Source organism: Lepisosteus oculatus, chromosome 28, assembly GCF_040954835.1.
Source record: "Lepisosteus oculatus isolate fLepOcu1 chromosome 28, fLepOcu1.hap2, whole genome shotgun sequence".
Lineage (NCBI taxonomy): Eukaryota > Metazoa > Chordata > Actinopteri > Semionotiformes > Lepisosteidae > Lepisosteus > Lepisosteus oculatus.
The window spans coordinates 3,629,033-3,656,889 of record NC_090723.1 but is presented as its reverse complement, the minus strand read 5'-3'; the positions used below and the strand labels follow the sequence as shown (position 1 = coordinate 3,656,889).

At 46.0% G+C, this 27,857-nt stretch overlaps 3 protein-coding genes across 3 annotated transcripts; 1 reads left to right on the top strand and 2 right to left on the bottom strand.

The window, feature by feature from the left end:
- Nucleotides 1–1,541: 1,541 nt before the first annotated feature.
- LOC138225510 (glucose-6-phosphatase catalytic subunit 1-like) lies at nt 1,542–6,715 on the bottom strand. Its single transcript, XM_069185808.1, has 5 exons — nt 6,423–6,715; nt 5,504–5,613; nt 5,119–5,227; nt 4,573–4,688; nt 1,542–3,867 (listed from the first exon to the last, which is right to left on the bottom strand). The coding sequence occupies exons 1-5, from the start codon at nt 6,638–6,640 to the stop codon at nt 3,356–3,358; spliced, it is 1,065 nt and encodes a 354-aa protein (XP_069041909.1). The 5' UTR covers nt 6,641–6,715; the 3' UTR covers nt 1,542–3,355.
- An 830-nt stretch (nt 6,716–7,545) lies between these two features.
- g6pc1a.1 (glucose-6-phosphatase catalytic subunit 1a, tandem duplicate 1) lies at nt 7,546–14,871 on the top strand. Its single transcript, XM_015361903.2, has 5 exons — nt 7,546–10,147; nt 11,115–11,224; nt 11,550–11,655; nt 12,214–12,329; nt 12,641–14,871. Exons 1-5 carry the CDS (start codon nt 9,930–9,932, stop codon nt 13,156–13,158), a joined length of 1,068 nt encoding a protein of 355 aa, XP_015217389.1. The 5' UTR covers nt 7,546–9,929; the 3' UTR covers nt 13,159–14,871.
- A 4,241-nt stretch (nt 14,872–19,112) lies between these two features.
- On the bottom strand, nt 19,113–27,486 carry aoc2 (amine oxidase copper containing 2). The gene is made up of 4 exons (XM_015361900.2): nt 25,746–27,486; nt 24,448–24,733; nt 23,099–23,231; nt 19,113–22,532 (listed from the first exon to the last, which is right to left on the bottom strand). Exons 1-4 carry the CDS (start codon nt 27,304–27,306, stop codon nt 22,245–22,247), a joined length of 2,268 nt encoding a protein of 755 aa, XP_015217386.2. The 5' UTR covers nt 27,307–27,486; the 3' UTR covers nt 19,113–22,244.
- Nucleotides 27,487–27,857: the final 371 nt, after the last annotated feature.

The window sequence follows — 27,857 nt, the reverse complement described above, 5'->3', positions numbered from 1 at the left end:
CAGGTCTTTATTACCTCCTGGAACTGTACCCGGGGAGGAAGCTGACACCGGCAATCGGTTAAGCACCCATCAAGCCCGAGCCCAGACTGACAGAAGTGACCTCCAAAGGTCTCTTGGGAAGCGACCGTGAATAAACCCTGGAAGATCTAAGGTTTATTTCTGACATTTATAGCTGGGGACGTCCAGTTTCCACAGGTGTGTGAGCTGTGCCTCTTGTTCACCTGGTTGACATGAAGCACGTCTGGTCTCAGGATGTGCTGGCACATTGTCCACTCCTGTCCTTGCTCCTCTCTTATGTAAGCTAACAAGACATCATCCCTTACTGACAGGGTGTGACTGATGATAGCAGGGAAATGTAAAGAAACTGAATCCTCTTTGATTTGCTTTTAAATGTAGTTATTACTGTTATTATTGGTGTCATTACTCCTGCTGCCTGGTAATTTTCAAGCTGAGGTTGTAATAACTCAAACAGCGTAGTGTCCATTACATGCACTAAGTAGAGGACATAGCAATGACTCAAATTTAGGAGACAGACCCCCCCACCCTCCCAGCTCCTATTACTCAATAAGTAAAATGGGGAGATTCCTCCAGCCGAAAGCTGTTTTCAACAAAGTAAAATAAAGAACAACTGCTGGGGTTAAATATTGGACATACAGCCATGATTGTGCATTCCACATGGAGTCAGACTGGTCTGTGACATGTAGACCTCAGTCTTCTGAGCCTCTGTTTATGAGGCCTCTCTTGAAGGTGCTTGAAAAACAGGTTAATGATTGCCGGACAGCGTGATAAGAACCCTCCAGGATGGGATCTTTGAACGGGTGTTGTTGTTGCTTTTGCTGTCCAGGATTGGGTACAGGGAAGTGATAGAAGCATGATCAGGGCTGTTTGCATCACCTACTGTATGCCGGGCCTTTCCAGACTCCTACTGCAAGCGTGGTAAAATCTTTGCTAGAAATAACTGGAATGAGGTGGCAATAAGCTTTCTGTGTCATTAATGGCTAATGGATCCATCTTTAAAGTCATTTATCACTCCTGTGACTCATCGGTGGGGGGGAGCTCTTCTTGAAGTGCAGGATCACTGCTAAAACCAGGAGGCTTTCGAGTTCAAAGTAATGCAGTGACCTCAGGGCAGCAGGTATCACCTGCAAGGCCTGTCTATCCTTGTGTCACTCCAGAAGTCCTGCTGCTTCCATTCTGGGGTTGCAGAAGAAAAAGTGTGTTGGTGTGTGACATGCACAGAGGATGTTGCTAACTGTGGGCCAGAAAAGGCTGTGCTGAAAGCTGTGGAAATAGAGAATGAAAGGCCTGCTAAATGGGTTCAGTGCATCAGACAGGGTCACATGGCTCTGGACTGGACTCTGGCTGTGTGATGTCAATTCAGTTCTACTCACAAAGCCTTTATGTGAGCCGGGATTTCTGATGTACGTTCCCCACAGCTCTGCACTCACTGGAGCTTGGTTCTCTGTAGGCCACAATGGAGATTTTGTGACCCACAGACAACACTACACACGATGAAGGATTGTAAAGAGGCAGAACGGAAGGAGTTTTCATTGCTTTTTATTAAAAAAAAAAAACAGGCCTGAAACGATCCAAAACAGAAATACAAAGACAAAATAGTCTTTTAGAAACGGAATGCGACAGACAAATAACTGCTGCCAGCGTTACTGCCGGACAACCCTGATAGAATCGGACAGAACCAGTTGGAGCAGCACTTCAGGTCGTTGTCTGTTTGTTCAGATTGCTGACAGGTCCACTGCTTTCCTTCACCGACACGTCTGTGTCTTTGCAATCCGAGGTTTACTCCAGTTCGTGGGTCGTCATAGTTACCAAACAGAAACAGGGAGGCACTGCATTTCAGGACTGACAATTGCTAAAATGTGAGAATAAAATAATACTGCTGTACAGCTGCAATTTGAGTTTTTGTTTTGCCGTTAAACTGTATAAACAGCTTACGTCACACAATCTTTGCTCCACATACGTCTAGTTTTTTGTATCAACACTTCAACACATAACACATTAGGTGGTGAGTCTATTAGGTGACGTTAATAAATTATGCAGATATGGAGCTAAGAGTATACTTTTTTAAGTGTGTGGTCTATGCATTACTAACACTATTAAATATCTGGTATTTTGTATCATATTTATGAGGTTGTTATCTAGAATACAGACCTATTTTCTTGAATCGGGTTTGCTTAGTGCATCAGCAAAATATGAATACGCAGTTATAAAGCCCCTGAAGTCTACTATAAGGCCTAATTATTTTTTTCTGCTCTTGAAGAACATGTTCTTCATTAGTGTCGAGTTCGGTGCAATACACAACAGTCATGTCATTTACCAAAATGTTTGAGCACCATAGCAGGAAGTCAAGGGGACACATTCTGTCCATCATCCAGTCTGAGCTCAGTGAGCAAGCGTGCCAAATGATTACGTTCAAGGACTCCTGAGAAACTCTTGCTGCCGTATGAGGTTTCTGCTTTTATGTTGACAGTCTTTGTCCGCAAACACACAAGCTTGGAGTACTGGCTTGAAAATGGGGAGTTTTTTTTGCAGGTTATATACACTTTCATGCTTAAAAAGCGAGAAGGAGCCCCATCCGTAGGGGGCATGGAAACTCAACCAGAGCCGTAGGCTACAAACTGCTTCATGAGCTCAGAATCGTAGTGCCGCTTCCTGATTTTAGATAATCAGATTTGAAATCTGACCATTCGGGCAAGTAGGAATGGAATCCAGAGAATCTCTTCTAGTCTCTTAATAGTTTCTGAAAGATGCATGATCATTGTATCTTGTGTCACAGAGGTGCTCAGTTCTGGCAAAATACTGAGCTGATCTGGCAGCTGGAATTTTTATGGCCAGTGGTCCCATGGGCCAGGAGCCAGGCTGTGCAGGACGGACAGGGCACATCTTGCACAATCTTTTTCTGCATTCTGTTGGTGAGGGGGGACCCCTTGCTTATTTATTGCATTCTAGGGAAAGAGGTCCACAAGAACCCTTGCATGCCTATCACTAAATCTGAAACTGGGACACTGAATTACAGCCTGCTGTAGGGCACGTATCCCCTGGGCCCTCATACCAGGAGCTGCTGTCTGATTTTAAAGGCTGCAGTTGGCTCTTGAAGATTAAACGAGCAGTTCCCTGGCGAGATGAGACATGCTTTTCTCTCTCAGCTGCACTACAGGCAAACGCTGGAATTGTCCTCTTGGAAAAAATCTAAACGCATTAGCTTATTGACGAAAATATGATGCTGCAGGGTCTGCGACTCCTGCTGTGGATCTGAAACAGCTCCTAGTTCAGAACTAGACTCTCTGCTCCTCTTCTCTCTCCCTCTGTCTTTTTCTGTTAGTGTGGCCTCCCCAGCTCAGAGGGTCTTCTTGCTGTGTGCGCTCAGCGCCCCTGACAGGCAGTAAGGGATGATGCCCACGGTGGCCAGGGGCACTGTGGCGCTCTTGCAGAAGGACAGCAGGTAGAATAGAGCAGCCGTGTGCGTGGGAGGCTTGAAGGAGTCGAAGAGGTGCAGCAGGAAGAGCGAGGCGGCGATGCAGCCCAGCCTGAAGGGGGCGCTGTGGCCCCGCTTGCCCGAGCAGCTCTCGCTGTAGAGAGGAGAGTGCAGGCCCAGCCCCAGGCCGAACAGGGTGCCCAGGTTGCGCAGCAGGCTGGCGAAGGGTGTGGTGTCCATGTGCACCCACTCGGCTCGGACGCACCACCGCTTGGCTTTCTCCAGCGTCCAGAGCAGGTCCACCCCCAGCACCCGCAGGAGCAGGTAGAAGCCCAGGGCGAAGACCAGCAGGAAGAGGGTGGTGAGGAGGTACCTCTTCAGACTGGCGCTGTAGATCCACTGCACCCTGCTGAAGGCCTCAGCCACAATGATACCTGTGAAGGGCAGCACAATTTTAAAATTAGCATAATACAGGAATCTAATCACAGCTTATATTGTATATTACATCAGGTGGAATCATCCTCACAGTTCCTGGAGGGCTACAGTGTTCCCTTTTAGGCTGATAGGAGACTGTTTCTTTCACTCCTTATGTACCATCACAGTCTTCAGTTGTTCACCATTGACCAGCTCATTTGCTGCCACAGCTTAGTGAATTGGGGACTTGCGTGCATGCTCTGATGGCTGTTTGGAGCTACACTGGATGTTCCACAGTGCAATACAGGAGGGCGAGCAAGTGGCTGAGACAAGGTAAATCTCTCAGAAGTGCCTGGCAAGTTTTAGGGATCACTGTTACTCACAGAAGCAAGTGAGTCTTCAGAGTCCTTAACTGCAGGAACCCTCAGAGGTTATCAGATCAACTTAACAATTGTGGACTTAAATGGGAATGAATGTTTAGGCTCAGCTGCTTCTTGATTTTGACCTCTGTACTGTACATTAAGGTGAAACAAAGAGAAACTCCTGGGCCCTGCTCTTCTGGCAAACTTCAGTTTTGTTTCTTTGAGGACTTTGCTAAAGTTGGCTTCCGGCAAATGTACTGCAGGATCACAGACCTGTAGAGGAGTATAGACCTCTGTGTCTGTTTTGATGGCAAACTTTATGTCACACCTGCTCCCGTTGTAACTGGTGTACAGGTGACTGACCTGAGATGACCCCTGCGATGACCTGGTGTGGGAAGTGGGCTGCAAGGAAGACTCTGGAGAGGCAGACGCAGACCTGGACGCCCCAGAACAGTGTCCACAAGGAGGCACGCACACACCTGGGAGGGAGGACACCAGAGAGAGAGGAGCTGTCAGGGGAGAGCTCTGAGATCCCACACTGACCTGCGCAGGTACTGTAGGTACTCTGGTATCAGGTATAAAGTTCTTCCTGGCAGCACTGATGTCAGTCCATTACGTGCTCATGGAGAAAGAGGCAGATTGGAATAGCCAATCAAGCCTTTCCAGAACTTTTCTGGGAATTGAGTGGAACCCCACATCCCAGCAAAACCCTACAGGAACATGTGAAGAACATGCAACAAGCCAGAGGCAGCAGTATCTACTGCAGCCCAGTGCTGCCTGTTAGAAACCCATCGAAGACGTGCCGGTTGCTTTCTCTGGTTCAAGAAGCTAACAAGCCGCAGGTGAAGCGATCTGGGGCCTTAGGGCTGGCCCGAGCAGGAAGAGAGACTAGAGTGAGGGCATCCTTACCAGTTTGTCAGGGGGCTGGCCTGGTGTTTCTTCAGCAGGATACCGAGAATGGAAGTGCTCATGACGTAATAAATGCCCGCCGCTCCCATGGCATGGCCAGATGGACTGCCTGAAAACAAGAACCATTGAGAGATCACTCAGCAGGAGGGGTCAGAGGCGCCAACACAAAGCGCAGCTGGAACTTGACACGCAGGCCCAAGGGTCACTGGCTCATACAGTGATCTCAGGCTCGGAACAGGGGGCAAGCCTCTACTGTCTGCCTCTATGACCGATCCCAGTATTTATCATTGATTGCACTGAATGATTTCCAGGCATGCTCCATTCTTACATTTTAGAGGCTGACTGTGCCTCGAGGCAGGAGGAAAGATTGTGTGTGGAGACTCACCTGGCCCGGTCTCGCAGGTCATGGGGAACTGCTCAACGTGCGGCACTGAGGAGTTACTGTAGTAAGGCGTCTCATGGACCCACCAGTAGGGCCTCTCTCCAAACAGGATCCTGTCCGGAGAAAGAATGCTGGTCAGGAAACGAAATAAATATTGCGAAATCCAGCATAATTCATTCTGTCATTTTATCAAAATGTCTTTGATGAATATTTTTTATTAGGTGTACTTATACTCAGCTTTTTTTTTGCCTAAATTGTTCTGGTGCGTGCTTGTAAAGGAACATGTTAAAAAAAACTTCTCAAACCTCTGCATTGAAATCTTTGAGTTTTTGTACGTAAACCCTACACAAAAAGACCCTGTCATTCCTTCAACTATCGAGGTCAATGCATTAAAAATGCAGTTTGCTTTTGTAACAGTTTGAACTACGCCATAGAATAGGGATTAATCAAGTCTTTCTACTCATAATTGTTTTAATTCATTACACTGGTGGGTTTGCTTGTGATATCCATTATCAATCATTATTAGTGTTACAATTAAATTATTAATGCTGTGGAAGAAGGGAATATTAAGAGACACTGTAACTCTCTGGGACCACTGAGATCTGGGATCTCTGCTATAGAGTATTCTCCTGCCCATTCCTGGAGAGCTACAGAGTACTCTGAGCTAAATTGTAGCTAAGGTCTTTGTTGCTTAATTGGACCGGTTTTGAGGTTTAATTAAGAAGATGAACATGATGTTTCGCCCCTGATCACCCCAGTAGATCCTGTAGCATTGGGGCCCTCCAGTCAAAGTAGGGAGGGCACTACTGTGTATCTTTTTGTCCAGCTGTGGCTCTCAGAGTCAGACACACAGATTTAATCTGTTGACCCAGTGCCTCCACCAATGTTTCTGCAGGGACAGCGCCTGCTGGACAGCACTCACCACTTGAAGATGAGGTTGAGCCAGTCCCCGACCACAGCCACCCAGATGAGCTTGACCCCCACAGACTCCCGCAGGTGGAACCAGATGGGGAAGAGGATGAAGAAGGTGTTCCTGAGGTCGGCGATGAAGGAGACGAGGAGGAACCAGCCCTGGGCGTCTCTGTAGTGGGTCTGGAGGTACTGCACGGCGCCCACCCCGTAGTCGTGCACCAAGTCCATCCCTGCGTCCGTGGCTGCAGCCTCTGTGGCGCTGTGGGTGAGCAGCAGTGCGCTGTTGGGAACTGTTGTGCCTGCCGCCCCTCCTCTGGTTTTATACCACCGTGCCCATAGCCACTCCGCATGCTCGGGGGCTGCTCTTTGGACCCGCAGGTATACGTATGAGAAAACATCTTGTGCCAAATAGTTAATGAAGACGAGTTTCGTCACGGCAGCAAGTCACACAAACAAGTCCCGCGGGCAGTGAAAAAACACCCCGCTGTAAACCGGCCCACACTTGACTTAACCCTCAGACAGCTGTGGCCCTGACTCAACCTGCGTGTTTGTGTATCTCCACCTAGTTAAGCAGTGACCTTGACACTGCTTTTTTGGACCCTGGCTGCTCGATAAACCCCTTAGCCACCCAACGTCTAGTATCACAATTATTACAACTGTGGTTCATTCATGAAGAGCCTATAAGTGCCATCTGTGACCCATAATCTGAAGTGTTATACACAGTTACATTTACTGTTCTTGCTAGAAACGCTTTTTTTAAAACAACCCTTACTAATACACCTGCCAGTGCTATGTTCCAATCTTGCATCTCAGGTATATTTGAAGTGGGAAGTCTAGTTTTAAAATGCAGCGAGACAGTGTTTCTCAGTCCCTCAGTAGTCGTTACAGATCTCGGACAGAGTTTCCTAAAAGTCATCTGGTATCAGGCGCTGTGGTTTTCAGTGCATCAAGGGAACCCTGATGATGAGATTGGGGGGCAGAGAGATATTGAAATCCTAGGTTCATGTTTTGCCCAGTTGTAGCTCTTAGATATTGCCATTAATTGCTGAAGTACGTGAACATGTTTTCATGGTCTTAGATCAGCAGCAGTGAGATCTTTGAGGTCCAAATGACCTTTTCATTTGCAATGTTTTGAAATAGATTTAAAGGTATTTTTACCAACAAAGTCTTTAATATCTATGACGAAGGTGCATATTTATCGAGTTCTAGGCGAGTTGTACCCCATTCAGTAAAAGAGTTTTGTCCATGCCACCAACTTAGCAAACCTACTGTATACTTCCATATTTAGCCTCCTATTCACTCCAATTTAGCACAAGTGGTTACAAAAATCAACTGATAATATGTCTCTTTATTCCCAGTGAGGCAGGGTGACTGTTTCTGAAATGATTGTGTCTGGTATGTGCCTTTCATCTTTGTCAGAAATACCTCTTTTTTTTCCCTGAGGTATTTCTGAATCAATATTCTTGTCCTGACCTTTAAAAATTAACTTCCTCCTCATGAAACTGCAGATGGGCCTTAGTCATTTTTTAATGCGTTGCACTTTCATGCTGTAGCAGGCTGCTCCGATAACGTTGACTGGTGATGTTTATGTGCGCACTAGCTCTCCAGCAGTGCTTCACAAGCTGTAGACTGCAGGGTGCCCTTTTGACTCTTCCCTCCTGTTTATTTTTGAAGAAACAGGCCATTTCAGCCAATACGACTGAGACGGAAATGAAGGGATGGGGTCAGCAAAGTCTTTTCTGAGCCACACCGTGAGATAAATGAAGAAGGACTTCCTATTGACTTCAATTGTTTTTATTAGTATCACAAAAGATGACAACCTCGGCACTCGCTAAACATCACCATCACTTAAATGTCTGGCATTGTGCAAAGAAGCCCATAATGAGATTTGAAGAGTTTTGGAGCAAGCTAGAGTCATCTGTAAGAACTGGGTACTTAAGATGAACGTGGGTGGTAAATTGCAAAGCCAAAAATGATGTTCTCCAGCTGACAGTAGATGCTGTTATTTTGCATTTTTTTCCTTCTTCAAAAGTGGTGAATGATTAAGGAAAGGCCTGTCTGAAGCTTTTGGTAACGGCTACTGTTTGAGGCATATGTGAGGAGCCTCTGGTGTTAAAACAGATTGATTAATCATTGGCAAGCAGTAGTTTTTCTCTGACAGACAGGAGCCAATAATATGCTTGTGCAAGAGTGACTAACTGGGCCAGTAGTAATTCAGTTTATATAGACTCCCTAGCTGTTGACAGTGACTTGGAGAAGTCTCTGAGGTTTCTTATTTTTTGTGCTGGAATGGTTAGTAAATTATGAGGGGGGGGCGGAGCCTATCCCAGCAGGCAATGGGCACAAGACAGGGTAGACCCTGGAATGGACACCGATGCTTCACGTGGCAGACACACAGACACAAACACACACTCCAGGGACACTTTTTCCAGGAGCCAGTTAACTTGCCAGCATGTTTTTGGACTATGGCACAGGACATACACACTCCACACAGGACATGCCCCAGAATCGCGAATTGAACCCAGGGCCCCAGTGCTGTGAGGCAGGGGTGCTAAAGCCTGCGGCGCTGGAATATGAACAGTCTGAACAAAGCTAGAGAAAATACACTGCAGAGAAGAAGGAGGCAGAAAACAAAAATGTGGTTTTCGCTTAACTAAGGTTTTTTCAGAATCAGGTGAAATCATCCCCTTCTTCCCAACTCGGAGCAGAACAATCCGCTTTGACAAATGGCACCATCACAATCTCTTCTGGAACTGCACTCTGTGCCATTGCTCTGTCGTGCACTTATATCTGGTTGTGTAGTGCACTCACACTGTTGTGTAGTATTTTGTCACGTGCTGTTGTGTACCACTTTCTAATGCACTGTTGTGTAGCATTTCCCCATGTGCCCTTGTCTACATCTCTCTAATGCACTCTTGTGTAGCATTCCCTCATGTGCTCTTCTTGAACGAGCTCTTATGTACTCCTATGTAGATGTTGTTCAATGTGGACACTGCTCACTGCTTCACTACAATGCCATTCTGTGCTTTTTGCTGTCAAGGGTACAGTGTCGCCCATTCCTCACGTCACATTTTGCAACTCTTAGCTCTCTGGAAAAAAACGCAGAGAGCATTGTGATGCTCGTAGAATTCACAGCAGTTTAGCCTGACCACGAAAACAACCTGTTCTCCTGATCGTTGCTTAACCCTGTGTGCGTGCATACATTTGTTTGAAAAACACAAATTTGCCACCCAGCTCTGATCTTGACAAACAGATCACGTGACGTTCTCTGTTAGCCAATCAGCACGGCTCGTGCCAGGGGGGAAAACAGAATCGGCGAGGTCCCCTTGGAAGACCGGCCACTGACACTGTTTATCAGACAAGCTTGCACCAGCGGCCCAGGGGGTTTAAAGGTTAAGGGACTTGCCCTAGATTCTGGTGAAAGCAAACAAATAAGTTGTCCTCATATAAATTCTGGGGCGAAGAGTGGAGAGGGGCTGTGAGTGCAGATCGCACTGCCCCAGCGCAGACGGACAGCATGGACCTGCTACACAGCGCCGGGGTGAACCTGACGGCCCATCTGCAGGCCCACTACAGAGGCTACGAGGGCTTGTTCAACCTGGCGTCCTCTGTGGCAGACCTGCACACACCTTTCTTCGTCTTCTTCCCCGTCTGGTTCCACCTGCGCAGGGAGGCGGGCATCAAGCTGATCTGGGTGGCCGTGATCGGGGACTGGCTCAACCTGGTGCTGAAGTGGTGAGCCAGCTTTCTCCAGATGGCCTGTGCCATCTTCTTTCCTCCTTGTGGTGCCAGGGCTGTCACTGGTAACCCTGCTTAGTCAGCGTGAGAGTCCTTGCTAAGCCTTAGAGTAGAAATGATCTGAACAATATTTTTTTTTTCCAGCACACCCTCGTCTTAAGCGCTCGAATCCGCTGCTGGGTCTCTGATCCGACCTCACGGGAACCCTGGAATAAATCCCAGGGGTTAGCGCCCCGTTCTCAAGGCTGTGGGAGTGGATTCATTTTTTCATTTAGAGCTCAGTCCCCCCAAAACTGTCATGGGTGCCGCGCTTAGGAAATCGGTTGTTCAGAAACAGACAGGAAATGGTCCCCACTTTTTTGTGGGGAAAAACCGCTAATTAAATGCAGCAAATTAAAGGAGAGATGTATGATTTTCAAGTGTTATGGCACATTTGATTTTCCTGTGCACAAAAGGGTAGCTCATAGATTCAGGCGCACAGATTGTCTTTACTGTATGCAAAAAGCTGAAAAAACAAGATCTCAGTGAAGCAACTGGCAGGAAGACGGATTGTACAAAAGTTTTGTTTTCTTTTTCTGGGCTTAGTGTGGAACAGTTCCCATATTTATTAACATAGACTATGGGAATATCTAGATAGGCCACCAAAACCGCAGTGTGAACGGACATTCTTGAAGTTTCCGCTTCTTTTTATCCTTCTTTCCCCTGGGTTTAGCTTTCTTTTAGTCTGTAGGGGTTCTGTAGATCGTGAAGTCAGGACTCCAGAGCTGTAAGCAAAACCCAGGTGGGTGAAATTTGGGTGTCAAGTATTAAACATGCGCACGCATTTATTTTAGGAAATGAGGGAAAGTTTGAATTTAATATTGGCTTTAGTGGGAGAAGCTCATGCTCACTCAAGCAGAGATGAACTTGGATAAAATCAGATTCATTGGGTCCTGCTATTTTTGTGCTCTTTTCTCTTTCACAGGGTTCTTTTTGGTGAGAGGCCCTACTGGTGGGTTCACGAGACCCAGTTCTATGGTTCTGAACCGGCTCCTGTGCTAAGACAGTTCCCCATCACTTGTGAAACCGGGCCAGGTACTGAATGGACTCCTCTGTTGGTATTCCTAGTGCACATGGTTACCTATCAGACAGTGGATATGCTGCATTCACATATATTTGTAAAAGAAGTTCTGTGCACAGCGTGGATGAAATAAGGTGTTAATTTGGTAGATAAGAATATGATTCCATCATGGTCATGTCTGTTGATGTAAACTGCAAATCTGAGCATTTGCCATGAAATCCAGAAGAAATCTCTTTTGGTCTGTTTTGTGGAAAAATCCTGTCCAAGCAGCATTGAAAAGGACCTGGGGCTGGGGCCTGTGGCCCTTGTGGGTTGACCCTGTGCTTGGTGTGTTCACAGGAAGCCCCTCGGGGCATGCGATGGGCTCAGCGGGGGTGTGGTATGTGATGGTGATGGCCGTCCTCTCCGTTGCTTCTGAGAGAGATCACTCTGCTCTCTTCAACAGGTGAGCTTGATACGTGTGTCATCAGTGCCGAGACCAACAGCTCCCATCTGTGCTGTGGATTTTCAACGATACTAGATTAATATGTCCCCAGCTCCACAATGAAGCTTTTATGAAATGATACCTTCATCAATGTACCATTTTGCACATCCGTTGAGTCTTTACCGTGATTGTATTACTGTGCCCCTGTGGCACTCGCATGCTTTCACTATGCTGTAGTATATTTGAACGTGTGGACACCATGGTACACCATGATAAAATATTTATGAAGTCCTCAGCAAAACTGAAAGCAGAGGCAGCAGGCAACCCTGACACAAAGGGTTGTGGGAGCAGGGAACGAGCTACACAGTTCTGCTATTGAAGCCGATGCCCTGGTTTTCAAGAAGCAGGTGGATGAGATCTTTGGATCACTTAACTGCTTACTGCCGAAATGAGCAAGAAGGGAAGAATGGCCTCCTCTCGTTTGAACGGTTCTTAAATTAGCATAGCAGCCCAAGGGTGAAGGAGTAAGACTCAACCCCTCATCTCCGGGACTCTCTGTCCCTCTCTTCCCCGGCTCAGGGCTCTGCGGGTGGCGCTGTGGACGGCGCTGTGTGCCGTCGAGCTCATCGTCTGCATGTCCAGGGTCTATGTGGCTGCCCACTTCCCCCACCAGGTCGTCACAGGGGTCATTTCAGGTCAGTGACCGCAGGAGAGGCCCTGGCGACGTGCCCGGTGCTGTTCTGGTCGTTGCCGCTGACTGGCTCCGCGTGCTTTTCTTGTGCCTCCAACAACGTCAGTGTGACGTGGAAAGTAGAGCTCAGTTACTGCGAAACCTGAATCAGTGGCAGCCAAGTGCTTGGGTGATGAAATGTTTAGGAAAACATTACAGTTTTCACATTTGTGCATCTTTTCACGAGAGTATGGTCCAAGGTGGGACTAGGACACTGGGCAAGCTGTTTGCCATTCATTACTGTGTATTAAGACCTGGTTTGTCTGTCAATGGCAGGTATGATTGTGGCTGAGGCCTTCAGCAGGGTGCAGTGGATCTACAGCGCCAGTCTGAAGAGGTACCTCCTCACCACCCTCTTCCTGCTGGTCTTCGCCCTGGGCTTCTACCTGCTCCTGCGGGTGCTGGGGGTGGACCTGCTCTGGACGCTGGAGAAAGCCAAGCGGTGGTGCGTCCGAGCCGAGTGGGTGCACATGGACACCACACCCTTCGCCAGCCTGCTGCGCAACCTGGGCACCCTGTTCGGCCTGGGGCTGGGCCTGCACTCTCCTCTCTCCAGTGGGAGCCACTCAGGGAAACGAGGCCACAGCGCCCCCTTCAGGCTGGGCTGCATCACTGCCTCGCTGCTGCTACTGCAGCTGCTGGACCTGGTCCACTTCTCCTCGGAGAGGGAGCTGCTGTTTTACCTGCTGTCCTTCTGCAAGAGCGCTGCCGTGCCTCTCATCACAGTGGCACTTGCCCCCTGTGTCATCTCCAGACTCTGCCCCAGGCAGGGCAAGAGGCAGAAGGACTGGTGACTTCAGACCTGCAACACACTCGCCCAACCAAATCTGGGCCATTACTCGTCAAGATCCTTCTCTCCATTTCAGATCGCTTGTTGATAGCAATGTGCTCTGTGCATTTCTAGTGCATCCCCTGGGAGCAAGAGAGAACCTTCATTGTGATCTCTGAGTGTCCTGCTTTCCCTCTGGTGAGGAAGTACAGTAATAAAGACCAGGCAGAGATGGTCATGCTGTAATTGTCCAGGAGATGCCTTCGGATGAACATTTGTAAATAGTTAGGAGCCTAGATGATCAAAGATTAGAATGTAAAATATTAAACTGCTGAAGTACAGTATGTGAATTAAAATGAAGTAGAAGAAATCTTAAAGTTCTTTTTTTTTTCAGAAACAAGTACACATCACTGTTTTCCCAGGTGCTGTGGATCATGTGCAGTGCCAGTCACCATTGTGCCGATGAATGGAAACAGCATTTGTCTAGCTTGGTGGTGTACTTTGTTTATGTGTATTTTGAGCCAGATCAGTCTGGGAAGACCATTTTTCAGGACATTACATAAATCGTATACTTAGAAATGTTTCTTTTTTTTGAGGAACGTTTTGGAATTGTTCCAGATTCCACAGTTCATGTTACTAGATTCGTGTTGGTGAATTATAGAGGGATCAACTATTTGTATCTTTAGTGTTGGGTAACGCATCATTTTATTGATTCAAACCTGAGAAAACACAAAATGCTACCAAGTAAACCAGGCACTCTGAAAGCTTGTAGCTCTGTAATACTTGATGACCTCTAATCTCTGTGAGGAGTAGGATTGCTCCATGAATTGAAAGGTGGCATGTTGATTTGAGCAACTGCATTTTCCTGATGCTTGCAAACAACAGGGTAAAGGTTCATCTGCAGGCACTGAACTTTTACTCCCTCCCAATGTGTTAAAACAATCAGCTGTTATGTAATCAGAGCAGATCATGATGGTTTCTCCCGTGATCACTGTACATTTCTGTCAGGGGGATTGTGAATTGAGCCTTTGAGTGACAAGCCATTTAATCTGGTAAAACAGTTGGAATATACCACTGCGCGCTGTGTCCTGGAATCAGAGAAAATCACAGGTAGGTGTGGTAGTCCAAGGTACTAAAGCATAATTCAGTAAATGTGCAAAGTAAAACCAATGGCAAAACACATGTACAGCATTTCACCGTTGTACAGTTCAGCTACAGCCTGGAGCTCCTTTACTTCAGATTTGTGGTTTTCAGGTCCTGGTAAAATGAATCCCTTTAACATAAAAATGAGGTCCCTTTTTAATAGAGTCCATCAAATGTCAATAAAACACTGTCTCGTTTCGTCTTGGCATAAGTGCATGTACTGTGTTTTTTTAAAGAGTAGATCAGTAAGACAGGCTTCCATAATTGTATCATATTCTTTTCCTAGTTTATTATCTGAAACGTTAACATGACACTCGGTGATGCAGGTATATGAGCAGCTATGCCTCTTCATAATGTCTCTCTTCATCTGCGGTGGAAGGTTTGCTTTTAACACTTTGCCTTACTAATGGGGTGACTTCTGGCCAGCACTGTAATGTGTGGCAGCTTTGTGTTTTGTGCTCAGAACAAATATCCTCTGTGGAATAAATTCAGAAGAGTCAGAACTTTTCTGTTACATAATTTAAAGGGGGTCAACCTGCTTTGTTTTAGCTTCACTGTATAATCGCAATAATAAACCGTGCCACACAATAGTAAATACTCCTTATTGTTTTCTTTACTCCATTAAGGTACCTCATGGCATTCTTATACTTCAAGCTAGGCCAATACAGCAAAGGCATGTGAAAACAACATGGAACTAAGCACTGCTAATGTGAAACCATTGTAACAGTGTAATATTCTTATTTTACATTTTGCATGGTCAGGGCCTGATTTTGGTGCTCATAGGTCCTAGGCACTTTCACTCCGAATTGTGCATAAAGAGGGGTAAACCCCAGTTGAATTACGTCGATTGACATGATGCAATTTAAATTTATTCTAATGCTAAGCCACATGATTGATGGAGTGAGTTGGGCGACCATCACTTCGATACGTCTAATTTCTAGAACAGCCGCTAGACAGTGTATGATTCTTGATTTGGAGCACCTAGAGCTGATCGCAAGTTGTTTCAGCTCGTTTTACGTTACTCACTAGTGTTTCCCTCCTTCGTAGGCCCTAAAAATGTTGTAGGCCTGACAGTGCCTCATGGGAAATCCGGTACTGTGCATGGTAACAACATTTACTTATAGTGAGATCATAGCTCTCAGTTCACTCTCAGGGTAGTACATTGTGAGCCTTGTTTATAAAACAGAACACTGAAGAAGTGCAGAACAACTGCAGAAAAGACCCTAGCAGCTCAGTCACAAAGCCTGCATGCCTGTGTACAGGGCAGATGAATGAGTTCTACTTGCTTTGTTTCACAGCTGGCGTGAGAAGTCACTGCGCTGGCACTGTTCATGTCTCTGCCCTATTGAAATGTGCACTTCTCTGAAACGGTGCAATCACCAACTGTTCAACAGTCTAACCAGGTAAGAGTTTATTGTGGCATAGAATGATAAGAACAGTAACACATAGTCCGGCGCAGAGAAACTATAGGAAAAGCATGGTGGACTTATGCAAAATCTGTACTAGCAATGTAAATGGAGGGTGCAAATGCATGAAAAACTCATGGATACATTTTTTTTAAATATTCCTGATTCATATGGCAAGCATACAAATATCAAATACGTGATCATTTTGGGTTTGTGCCTGTTCCATTTTGTTTTTATGTTGCCTTCATTATGTGAATGTCAAAACCACATTTAACTAGAGTTTCTGTCTATATTCTTATAAAGGTCTTACCCCCTGTAACTTCTGGGAGAACAGATTCTCCATTAGCTGAATCAGCTCATCCCAGCACAGTGACCCCCTCGTGCACCCAAGAGTGCACTAAGAGTGGACCTTAGGGTGGAGATGCCTCAAAACAAAGATAACAGCCCTCCCAAGGTCTTGGGAAGAGTCGAGGACCCGACAGCAGAAACATGCAGAGGTCACACACACAAACAGTTCATGGACAGACTTGTTTTCTTGCATCTGACTTGTCCAGCAACTGTTATCTTTGCGAGCTGAAATTTCTGTTTACTCTCTGCATGCTTTCATTTTTTTTTTCGTGACTTTTTCGTGATTTTTGGCTGAAGAACGTAAAAGAAGCTAACTCCGACACGTGGTAATATTTGGCCCTGATTTCCTTTTGAAATCTGAGAGGGAGAAACAATAAATATTTTAACATCCATGGAGCCTAATGATTTTCTGGAGATTCAGTTTAAACTGGTCCCATGTGTCCCTCTGCTTTTTAAATCTGACATCTTCAATATGTGGTGCTTAAGTGTATAGTGTTAAGATGCTGTATGGTGTATGTACAGTATATATGTTAGGACAAGCACATTTGGACATTAAGCATCTTAAAGAGAATTTCAGAATTTCTTTCCTTGTCTTGGCAAGCAATTGTCTTTCAGGTTTTATTTTTGGGTGCAAAATAGAATTGGCGTTATGTGCTGCTCAAACCCACATCAGCTCGCCTGCCTTTTCACCACCACACTTGTGAGCGCTTGAGTATGTGCGTGAGAGAGGAAGTGGACAAGGGGGGAGGTTGTATTGTTTCCCTGTGTTGGAGCTTTAGGGCTGGTATTGAGGAGCACAAAGCTACAAATACTTGTACTGCGACAGAAGCAAATAACAGACAAACTGTTGGGAGATTGTGTTATCTAGTTGGGGGGACGAGGGACTGAAATGCTCTGAAAATTTGGCAGCAATCCAGATGTTTTTTTTTCTTTTTTGTGTAATTCTTTACTTTTTTTGTTTTTCAGTATGCTCAAGGCCAATACTGATTAATTCCTTTACAGGGTACACCTGTTACACATTAACCTGCCTGTTTGTCTGTTGTTGTGTCTCTGGCGTTCTCTGATCCCCGACAAGGTGGTGGGAGGGGCTGGGGGGGCTTGGAGTGGGGAACATGCTGTCCAGCGGAGAGCACAGCTCCTGTCAGAACACCACAAGCTGCAGGCTGGCTGGAGAGACTGCCAGCAGCCTGGGTGGGACGTGCTGTGGTGCAAACGCTGTGCAGGCCCTTAGTGGGAAAGTTTTCCCATACAAGGAAAAACCTTCGTTTAAGGCATGTTAAAACACAGGAATGACATACAGTGGCTCTTGCGCCACATTGCTTTGTGGTGGAACACAGTACTGAATCAGTGCAGATTGTGTCAGTAAGAGACAGTTCAGTCACAGAGACTCCAAACATGTGTACACAGTAGTTTGATCAATTGTGCTAATTTGGCCTCACTCTTTGTTCAAGGTAAGTAACCTACGGTCATTGGCTTAGACAAGACTGGTTATATTGAATGTATTGTGTAAAATGGAGTTAGGCTGCACAAAAGCGCCCAATCCCCTGTCCTACCCAATACTTAACACTAATTACGGAAATGAAAGTTCAGACTGAGTGTTCTCCCCCCTGAGCTGATTAATGTTTGATTATTAGAGATTTGAAAGGGCGCCAATGAAAAGACTCGGCTGAAAGGCATGATTTGGAGTGACTGTCTTCCACGGAGGTCTCCGCAATAAGCTAGAGCTCACTTCTTCCTGCTGGGGCCTCATATTGTAAACCACTGGGAAACAACTGGAATTCACATCAGGAGAGCAGCCTGCTTTCAAAACTCGGTGAGTATTCATGTTCTTCCAGCATCAGCTGTATGGAAAAATCATTTATTGCTCCTTATCTCCGTGTTGCAATTTCGTTTTTGAAGAAGGAGGGTTCTTTTTTTTTTGCGTTGAGACCAGACGCCTCTGAGAGTGATTGGTAAATGTGTTCGAGTGCAGAGTGATTGCAGGTTTTTACGGCAGCCTGGGCTGTTTCCGGCACTGAGCAGCAGAGTGCTCAGGACATGATCGCCGCGTGCTTGCCGACTGCCAGATAAAGAGGGCACAGCTTTCTGGTGACTTGATTAGCCGAGCTCAGGACTGCAAAGGAAATATTACGCAACCAAATCAGAAATACTCACCCTTTCGACATATAACCAGGGGCTGCCTCATGTCATTAGTTATAATAATTAATAATTCTTTACACTTATATAGCCCATTTTTAGACACTCCACTCAAAGTGCTTTACAGGCAAGCTCCTCTCCACCTCCACCAATGATGTGTAGCACCACCTGGATGATGTGCTCCAGTACTCTCCCCACACGTCAGCCCTCAGTGGGGAGGAGAACTGAGCGATGAAGCCAGTTCTTAACTGCGGATCCTAAGGCGAAGGGGATTATATAACAATTTCTGTAATAACCCGTGGGATTTGTCGTTGACTATTGTCAGTGATTGATCTATTCAAACCAGTATGAGTAAAAGTTACTTTCACAGTATACGGATGTGCACTGGTGGCTCGTAATGCTAGCCAGCTTGTCCTCGCAGCTGGTTTCTGATACAGGGCACCCTAGAGCAGCAACATTTAGTTCCTGCACACATTCCAGTGAGCTCCACAGCTGGAGGGCAAGCAAAAGCCATCTGGGTTGCCAAAGTAGATCACGTTGAGCTGATATAGCACTTTGCTCCACACTGAACTAGCTATATAAGCACCCTATATACTAACAGTACATCTATACCCCTGTGTGTAGATACGTTTATGTGTATCAATGCATTCATCAGCTGCTTGGTGCGCAGTTTGATCTATTTTGCACATGAATAGAGAAAAGCCAGGCTAACAGCAGGATTCAGTCCTGGACCATGATGAGCTATCTGTGTGGAGTTTGTGTGGGTTTCCTCCATGTTCTGGTTTCCTTAATTGGTTCGTGGTAAAACTGGCTCTGGTGTGTGTGTCTGGCTCTGTGTGAGTCTTGTGCTGGACTGGTGACCCGTTCGGGGCATAACCGGCCTTCTACCTGTTCCTCCCCAAGACTCTGATTTGGAAGTGGTTAGAAAATGGATGGATAGAGAAAGTAATGGAACTTTAGAGCTACTTAAATGCTTTATTATTTACACATTCCCACATGGCACTTGTGATTAGCTGTTTTAGCAGTAGGTCTGAATGAACAGTTCCACCCGGAGTCCATGGGTTACACATGCAAACAAGACATGAAAAGTGCTCCATCATGGCTGAACTCTGGAAAGCACTGGAGAGCTGTCTGGAAGAGCACGCCACGGGACTTCATCAAGCAAGAACAGTCATGTCGACCGGAGCGTGGTTTATAGAACCAAGAGCCCATGAAATCACAAATCTTTCTGTGTCTTACGAATCACGAGTTCCAAGGGCTGGGACTGTTTATGGAGCAGTCAGTAAATATGTGCATGACTGAAGGCAGATGTTTGCTGGCAATGAAACGTCTTTTCATAGAAGCCTATTAACCGATCAGCATGTTTTTGGACCATGTGGGGAAACTAGAGCATCCGGAGGAAATCTGGGGAGAACATGCAAACTCCGCCCAGATAGCACCACATGAGCTGAACCCAGGATCCCAGTGTCACAAGACACCAATGCTAACCACTGTGCCACAATGCCACCAGATATTTCATATACATGTGATGGCTGCTTTGTATGTGAGATGTCTTCCAAGGCCACTGTTCTCTTAATACAGATAATTAGTTTGTCAGTGCCGAAATGGGGGTGATCTCAAAGGCAGGTCTGAGGAGTCTGCTCACACTTCCTCACTCTTTCCTATGTGCTGTCACAGAGTTCATTCTCAAGCCAAGGTGTGAAAAACACACAAACGGCTATTCCAAAATTGGGTGGGTATAACCCAAGTAATTGGAGTTTTCTCGATTAAAAGAGTCATTATTCTGTTTCATAAATTCATAATCCATAATTCTGATGATGGCTTTAATACGTTCAGCAGGAAATATTTGTACTGTTTGTATAGGAGCTCTGCCAAAGCTATTTCTGTACATCACATCTCGGGAGAAAGCAGTCCCATATATTTTAAGTGAAGCAATACATCACTCTCTGGACATGCCATTCCCTGACATTGTGTACAAAGCCCAGAGCCCACTCATTCATAACACTTCACCATTCCATCCGCAACGCTTTTATAAACACTGCAAGAAAACAGAGTCTTCAACCCAGATGAGGGCCAATCAGGGAAAAACACCCTCTCACAAATCGCTCTAACTTTTATTGAAAAATAAAGAGATTTTCTTCATTTTTTTTCTAAAAGATCACAATATCCAGTGCATTTATAAATGAGATTGTCCTGCAAGACAAACTAATTCCTGGAAAATCTGTGAGCAGCAGACTACAATTGAATATATATATATTTAGAGAAAGGCTCAGTTGCTACACATATTTTAAAGCTCTTTAATAGAAGGTCCCAGATGCAGCCCAGTGTGCTTTTATAATTAGGTAAACTGATTGTGACTGACATTACACTACCAGCAGAACAGTAAGAACAAAGCTGCAGATGACCATTAGAAACAGTCAGTTTAATATTTTATCTTCATCTAAATTAAAATCTGTTTATAAAACTAAATATCCTGCAGCATCCTGAGACTTTGTTACCTTGAGCTGTTGGCATATGTAACATCAGTCACCTTAGAGTTACTTATTGCCATGTTGTTTTTAAAGAAACTGTTTATTGGATAATAATGATTAGAATATGTTTTCAAATAAATGAAGGTTTTGTTTTCAAATAAAAAGTCATGTGTTCAATAAACAAAGAAACGCTGTACTGTTCTATGTACCAAGATGTTTTTGCATGTTTAGAAGTCACATATAAACTCATCTTAAAACATCTACACAACTTAAAAGAGTAGGCATCTTTTAAATCCCACAGAATCAAACATTTCCCACTCTGTTTCTTTGTATTCACTGTGGCAAGACCCAGCCTTTCCCAGTTCTGGTTACCCCAGCATCTGCTGGGTTTCAATCCAGCTGCACTTTTAATTGTTTAATTGAACCCCAAACTGATAAATTGGTTAATTAGATAACAAACATGGATATTTGTTTTCTGATTTGAAAAAGATGTTTCTGTTATTTCTGAGTTTTGTTAGGGAAAATAAAACCTCTGACCATTACAGAACTGAAAACAATCAAAAAATCATAATTGTAAATTTGGGGTTCAATTACAACAGTCAAGAGCTAAACAAAACCCACTGTCATAACCAGCGGCTGCATGGAAAGTGAGGTTTATGGTCTAGTGCCAGAGTGGTCACACTTTGTCCCAGACAGCCACAGTCCAGTACAGTTTATGGATCACTCTTCAATTTTCAGTTCCTTAACTCTTGGAACGATATTATTTTGACCACTGAAGTAGGTGATCAGTCTAGCAATTTACTGTAGATACTTTAATCGGAAATAAAACTTCCAATACACTATAGCTCTCGGGGCCTGCAGTTGGTCAGTCCTGACCTAAATGAATACGTTAATGTACTGAACTGAGCAAAACTCACACATGATCCCAACCTTTTAAGTAAGGACCTGCTGGATTGTGGCTCCCCAGGGCCACGGTGGTCCAGCTCCAGTCCACTGTACCTAAGAGAGGTAACAAGGCTGTGAGGAGGCTGTTTGAGCCATCTTGAAGGAATGCTGAAAAACCCAGAGCATCTGGCCTGGAAACTCCACCTGGGTCAACAGCCCTCTGGGTTCAGTGATACAGAGTTACAGTCCTCGAGGGCCTCAGTCTACCACTGCTAATGGACCATTAAACCATCACCTCTCCAGGAGTGGAGGGAAAATGATTGATTTGGTTAAGGGAACAGTCAGCTCAGTCTAGGTTAAGTCAAAAAGTAGCCACTACCTGGGCCAGACTATTGAGCGAGTGGCCTCACATTGACCTTACGTTGCTCACCGCTCACAGTCAACACTGCCCCCTCTCAAGCCCCACAACCCTTCTGGTTTTGCAGTATAGACCAGTGGTTCTCAAACTGCGGTACGCGGAGCGCCCCCAGGTGGTACGCCAGATGACCCTGGAAATTTGTGGTGTGCGCTGATGAATTGGGAATTAGATATTGAATAATTAAAAATGATACATTTTTCATCTGTAATTTACTTTAGTCGGTTTCAGAAATCTTGAGACAGGTTTTTAAAATTTCCTATTTTAATCTTGGATTGGGCTGCGCTGACCTTCAGTTTGGCATGTTTCACTCCTCGAATTTCATGACCCCCTCGAAGCCATTATAGGTGAAGGTGGGGAGACTTGGGGCGCAGACTTCCTTGGCCAGACAGGCGAACCTGTTGTTTGTGCAGCTGTCTGCTGGCTCGGAGGGGTGGATGTACACAGAGTCTGGGGAGTTCATTGAGGGATCCTCATCAAAGTAGTTGTGGGGCCTCAGAATCACTCCGCCGCCGTTGCCCACGGCAACGGTGTTGGGGATGTCTTCAGCATGAGGGATGTGGAGGAACCCAGTGGTTACCCAGGCAACCAGGTCCTTAAAGGATAAAACAAAAGCTGTTACACAATCCTTGTTCTACATTCAAAGCCTACCATTTCCCTGCATCGGAAAGAGAATATCAGGGATTCAAAACCCTAGATGCTCCAGGGATGTTTATTTATCACTCAAAAAAACTTCAATTAATCTGCTTTTTAATCAATTTTCAATTTTCTGGAACACATTTTTGCGGTTTTGTAAAGTTGGAGATTTCAGGATGCCAGCTACAACACAAGTGAATGTACTGATATTTTTTAATTCAAGGTGATCAGTCGTCATCTCTCTCTCGTTCTTCCTAATTTAGTAACACCAGTTCGTCTTTCTTGCCCGCGGGACCTGCAAAGTGTGCATGCTCAGGGTCTTAGGGGCCTGTCTGGGGTCAAGGGTCAGAGGTCAGTTGTGTCAGGTGAACCACCATTCCTCTGGCCGGCTGTACCTGGCCTGCTCCCAGCACCTCATGGCCAGCTGTGCACTGCTGCTGAGATTGTAGCCACAGGTGCAGCCTGCCGTTAGCCCAGATACTTTCACTGGGTGCAGAAAACCTGCACTAGCATGTCAGCACACACCTCACTTTCGATGTTTTCGTTGTCTTCGATAAATTGACTGAAGTCGACCGCTGGGGACCAGATGTTGTTTTGGTTATACAGACTGCTACTGGTCTGTTCCTCATCTTTGTACTTGGTGATTGCCACTTTGTACCTGGATGCCATTAAAACAAAAGGAAAATATATTTATTCCAAGTTGGAAAAGAAAGACGCCACCCTGACACCACTGCTGTTTTCAAGTTGCAGAATCATGCTTTTGAATTATTTCAAAGTCAGACAATCACTGACGAAAGTTACTCAGACGTGCCTCTTGTGACCTTGTGCTGCAGTACAGCTGAACTTCAATAAAAACTTTTTCATTGTGCTGTGGCAGCCGGTAGCCAGTAGATAGCATTGTATATCAGTAGCTAGCATGTTCACAGTATTTTAAGGATGGGTTACCGGACTTTGCCCCCAAAACACCTGTCCAAATTTCCATTCCATCTCTTATATATAAAACCCATCCTGATTCACAAAAGAGAATCACAAAAAATGTTTAGACATAATTGAGATAGTTGTTAAAAGGGAAGGAGCTTCAATATTAATAATTAATCCTTGCTTTTAAGAATTGTTCCTTTAAAATTAAGACATTAAGACATTAACTAATACGAGTAAAAATAATGTATTTTAAATACCAGGGAGCTTAGTATATTGTGGTGAACCAGATAGAGCTCACATTGCAGGAAGGCAGTAAATATGTGTTTGCGTGAATGTTCTGTTTAATGTAGTTAAACGTTCTGTTTCACATGCCCTGTACCGAGTGTGTATTGTTGAGTTAGTGTGTACGTCCGCTTCCGGTTGAAAGGCTCGGAGAGAAGAAAATTAGATGCTTGTCTAATTAACAAATCTAACCCCAGAATTCCCACACCTGCCAGAATCTGAATGTCCTACTGGAAAGAAACTCAATAGAGCTGCACCCCAGTAGGTGATTATCTTGTCCCAGCCCGAGGAACAGTGAGCCTGTCTCATAATAATACCTTATTACCAATTTTTACCAATTAAAAAACAATACAATTTCCCTTCGGATCTATAAAGTCTTATCTATCTATCTCTTATGTGATGTATGTAAATGTCCTAAAATATGTTTTCACTGTAAATGTAAATGTTGTGTTAGTTGTCTCAGCTTTGGCAACATTGTAATTAACCGGTCACGCCAATAAGCTTTAAATGTGAAATTTCAATTTGAAGAAAGCATGACGTAAGCCTAGGTGCTGTTGGGTCATGGCTGTAGGAAAACTGCACAGACCCCCCTTCCTGACGTAATAAAAACGCTGTTTTCGCTGTCTCGTCGCCTTCGTTGTGACGCACGCTTGCCCCGGGGAGCAACTCACCGGGCCCAGGACATGGCTCTCTCCTCCGGCACGGCCTCGGGCAGGTGGTCCCCGGTGAAGCTGGCCACCTGCAGCCGGTAGGAGCGCGGGTGCCCCCACCTGTTGGTGAGGTTGCTGGCGATGTGCAGGTACCGGGCCGTCTTGGTGTCGTAGCGCAGCGCCGCCTCCCCTTCGGTCTTGAGCTGCCTCTCCACCAGCCTGGGGATCTGCGCGTACTCTCCGGGGATCCAGGGCAGAGAAACGTTGACAAACTCCATGTCTTTGGTCAAGAACATATTCTTTCTGCCTTTAAAATAAGCGAATGAAAAGCGCAGCATTAGAGCAGTCGGCCAGGCAGCAAGGACTAATAGTAACAATTCAGAACTGTAGTTCAAGATGCACAAAAGGCACCAAGTTAATGCTAAGAATAAACGGCAACGTAATTCACCAAATAATGAAGGGATTTATATTATTTCCCTTAAAAATACCGTATCGTGATGTTAGGCGTTCAGTTTTATTATTTTTGCACAACTGAACAGAGTGGAAGTAGCGGCCGCTTTCCTTGGCTGCAGTTTCTGTTGGCTGTATCTGAACCCTGGGGTTCCTAGATCCGCGCTGCGCCGAGCGAACACGGAACTCGGGAACCGCTCCGGATGGGACCCCGAAACTTTACAGGGGCATCCCCGCGGCTAGACCTGCCGTTTCCCCACCGCCGAGACATCTTTTGAAAAAGACAGATTGGGATAAAAAGACATTTCCATTGGAGAAACACCTCTCACGTCAGCTGCTTTTTTCAGGACTGGTCTGTTGGTACGTTTTATCAGACTGTCCCTCTGTGCAGCATTAACTTGAAATGTCTTCATATCCCAAAGTTAGGATCCTGAGCCGGAGAGTTATTTGAGGTGTTGCTCAGCACGAAAAAGTTCACCCTAAACCCGGATCTTGCTCGTTGGTGTTTTAAGATGACAAAATAAAATTGTGTTTCTCGTTCAAATATGATCTACTTAAGATAAATGCCAATTTCAGAAACCAAAGTGGGTGGACTATTAAACCCTGCACGATGATTGAAATTAAATTACGAAGTATTAATTAAATTGAATGAAATTCCTTATTTCGCACGAAGCGGTAAAACAGTACAGGACTAGCTGCCTCTATCTATAGTTACACAGAAACTATAACAGGACCACAGATTATCAGTTCTAGTCAAACAAATTTATCAGACGGCTGTCGATGCGCCTTAACCATATCAGCTAACAGCCAGCCAGGCTCAACGCCAACCAAGGCCACAGAATTAAGAAAGGAGAGATACAGGCACGTACCCAACACATCCAGGTCTACCTTGAAGTTGATGAAGTGCGTGTGGATGTTGCCCAGTGTGTTCTCTGCCACCTGATGCCCGTACCGGAGGTTGTCCTCAGTCTTGTACGAGGAAGAGATGTAACCCGTGGCGTGCACTTTGGCCTCCACGGACCCGCTCTGGTAAAACATGAAGTCCCACATGTAGTCGTAGTTGCCAATGGCCGTGATGGTCCTGAAAACCAAGACGTTATTTGCCAGCCCCCCGTAACTGTTGGAAAAGAAGTCGGAGAAGTGCCTTCGGAGCGGGCGACCGGTGTTGTGCTCGAAGATGCAGATGGAGTTCCTGAACCTCTGGGTGAAGTTGGTGTCGATGTAGCGGTAGGTGTCCACGAAGGTGGCCGTATAGGGACAGTCGACGCCGCGCACCAGCTCGTGTGCGAACCGCCCTATCCCGATGCTGGAGTCGATGAACTTGGTGAGCATCATCCCCGGGGTGACCGAACCGTATACCGACATCGCCTCCTGGACACTGAGCTCGTAAGCGATCCGCTCCCCTTTGAAGCGGATGTCGAAAACCCGCATGCCGGTCAGGGAGCTGAGGCCGAAGGCGAAGCTCCAGTCTAAATACAGCACCTGGTTGTTCCTGACGCTGTAGCGTTTGCCTTGAACGTCGTACTGTAGAGGACCGAATCCCGTGGGCTTGTGCCTCGGTTTCAGAGAACCGTAGTCACGGCTCTCTTTGTAACGGATTTTCTTGACTTTACCGGCCGCGTATTTTTCGTTCAGCTCCTCTAGGCTGGCAAAGTATTCCCCGTTGTACAACGCCTTTTCCACCTTCCACATGGAGCTTTTGGTGTCCCTGTGGTTAATCAGGACTTCAAACCCGACGGGGTGGATGTAAAAGCCACTCCTGTCGCGGAAAAAGGAGAACCAGGTCTGCCGGTCCCCCGACTGGATACCCCGGGGCATGCCCTCAAATGGGTTCAGAGTGTTGCTCTCGCTGTAACCGAAACTCTCCTCCAGGATGGTCTTCACCTTTCCGAACACCTCTTTGTGGACGAATTTAAAAAGGGCGACATATTCGCCGATAGTCACAGTGCGGGCGTTTATATGCAATTCTTGGTTGTATGTCTTCAGTGTGACGTCTTGGTGATGGTCTGGGTTCGGTAACGGCCACACGATGTACTCCGAGATGCTTTGCTTTGACCCGGAGAACACCACGGCCTTGGCCTCCCTCCTGGGCCTCGGGCCGCCCTTGTCAAGGTAGCGCAGCACCTCGCTCTTCGGGGGCAGGTGCAGCTCGATCAGGAAGAGGACGTTTTCGGAGGGCTGCGCAAATACAGATCGGGAGATGTTCAGGGCGGACACGCTCCACATGTAATCGCGGACTTGCGTGTACTCTTCGCTGGTCAGATCCGCGAACACCAGGCCTTTGTCATCGTGTTTCTTGCCTTTCAGCGCGTCCTGGAATTCCGGAGCGCATTTGGGTGTCCTGGGCGTGTGCAAAATGATGAAGACTATATTGGCGACCACCGAAGCGAACACAAACACAGTCAAGAGGCATTTCAGTATCGTGTTCATCTTTTTTGGTGTCCTGTAAAATAAAAACCCAGCCGCGTCTCAGTGGGGGCTATGCGTTAGGACGTCTGGAGAGGTACAGTATAGGGATAGAGCCCGCAGAGAAGCAACAGGAAGGCGCGGAGCCAGGCCACGTACAGCGAAATGAATCCTCCCCCTCCCAGCCCCTAGTCCACACAGCTGCGCTGCTCCAAGACCTGAGACAGCCTCCCACACACGCAAGGCACGGAAACGTCGATCTCTATCTCTGTCCCACTGCGCTCCTTCGAGATGGCAAACAAAGTCTGCCCCCCCCCCAAAAAAAAACATCCTCGCTATCCTCACCAGTTCAGGCCTCCCAGTTAACGGTTTTATGTTATTCTGTTTAAAAAGCTGTGCATAAAAGCGTCTTGGGAATGGGAAGGTGCTCTGGCGGAAGTTTTGTAGAGATAGTTAACTATCCCCTAACTTTTTGCATAATCTGTGAAAAAGCGCATCTCGGAGATAAACTATTTACACGCTCTATGTAATGTAATGCAATGCTTTTAAATCCTAACATATGGAAAGAAAAGCTT

Excerpts from the sequence above, each read along its gene's own strand:
- LOC138225510 (XM_069185808.1), bottom strand. The coding sequence starts at position 6,640 with ATGGACTTGGTGCACGACTACGGGGTGGGCGCCGTGCAGTACCTCCAG. Across the intron at positions 5,614-6,422 it reads CTCAACCTCATCTTCAAGTG|GATCCTGTTTGGAGAGAGGC; the intron begins GTGAGTGCTGTC and ends TTCTCCGGACAG. Across the intron at positions 5,228-5,503 it reads GACCTGCGAGACCGGGCCAG|GCAGTCCATCTGGCCATGCC; the intron begins GTGAGTCTCCAC and ends TCTTGTTTTCAG.
- g6pc1a.1 (XM_015361903.2), top strand. The coding sequence starts at position 9,930 with ATGGACCTGCTACACAGCGCCGGGGTGAACCTGACGGCCCATCTGCAG. Across the intron at positions 11,656-12,213 it reads CACTCTGCTCTCTTCAACAG|GGCTCTGCGGGTGGCGCTGT; the intron begins GTGAGCTTGATA and ends TCCCCGGCTCAG. Across the intron at positions 12,330-12,640 it reads CGTCACAGGGGTCATTTCAG|GTATGATTGTGGCTGAGGCC; the intron begins GTCAGTGACCGC and ends TGTCAATGGCAG.
- aoc2 (XM_015361900.2), bottom strand. The coding sequence starts at position 27,306 with ATGAACACGATACTGAAATGCCTCTTGACTGTGTTTGTGTTCGCTTCG. Across the intron at positions 23,232-24,447 it reads AGAGCCATGTCCTGGGCCCG|GTACAAAGTGGCAATCACCA; the intron begins GTGAGTTGCTCC and ends AATGGCATCCAG. Across the intron at positions 22,533-23,098 it reads ACGAAAACATCGAAAGTGAG|GACCTGGTTGCCTGGGTAAC; the intron begins GTGTGTGCTGAC and ends TTATCCTTTAAG.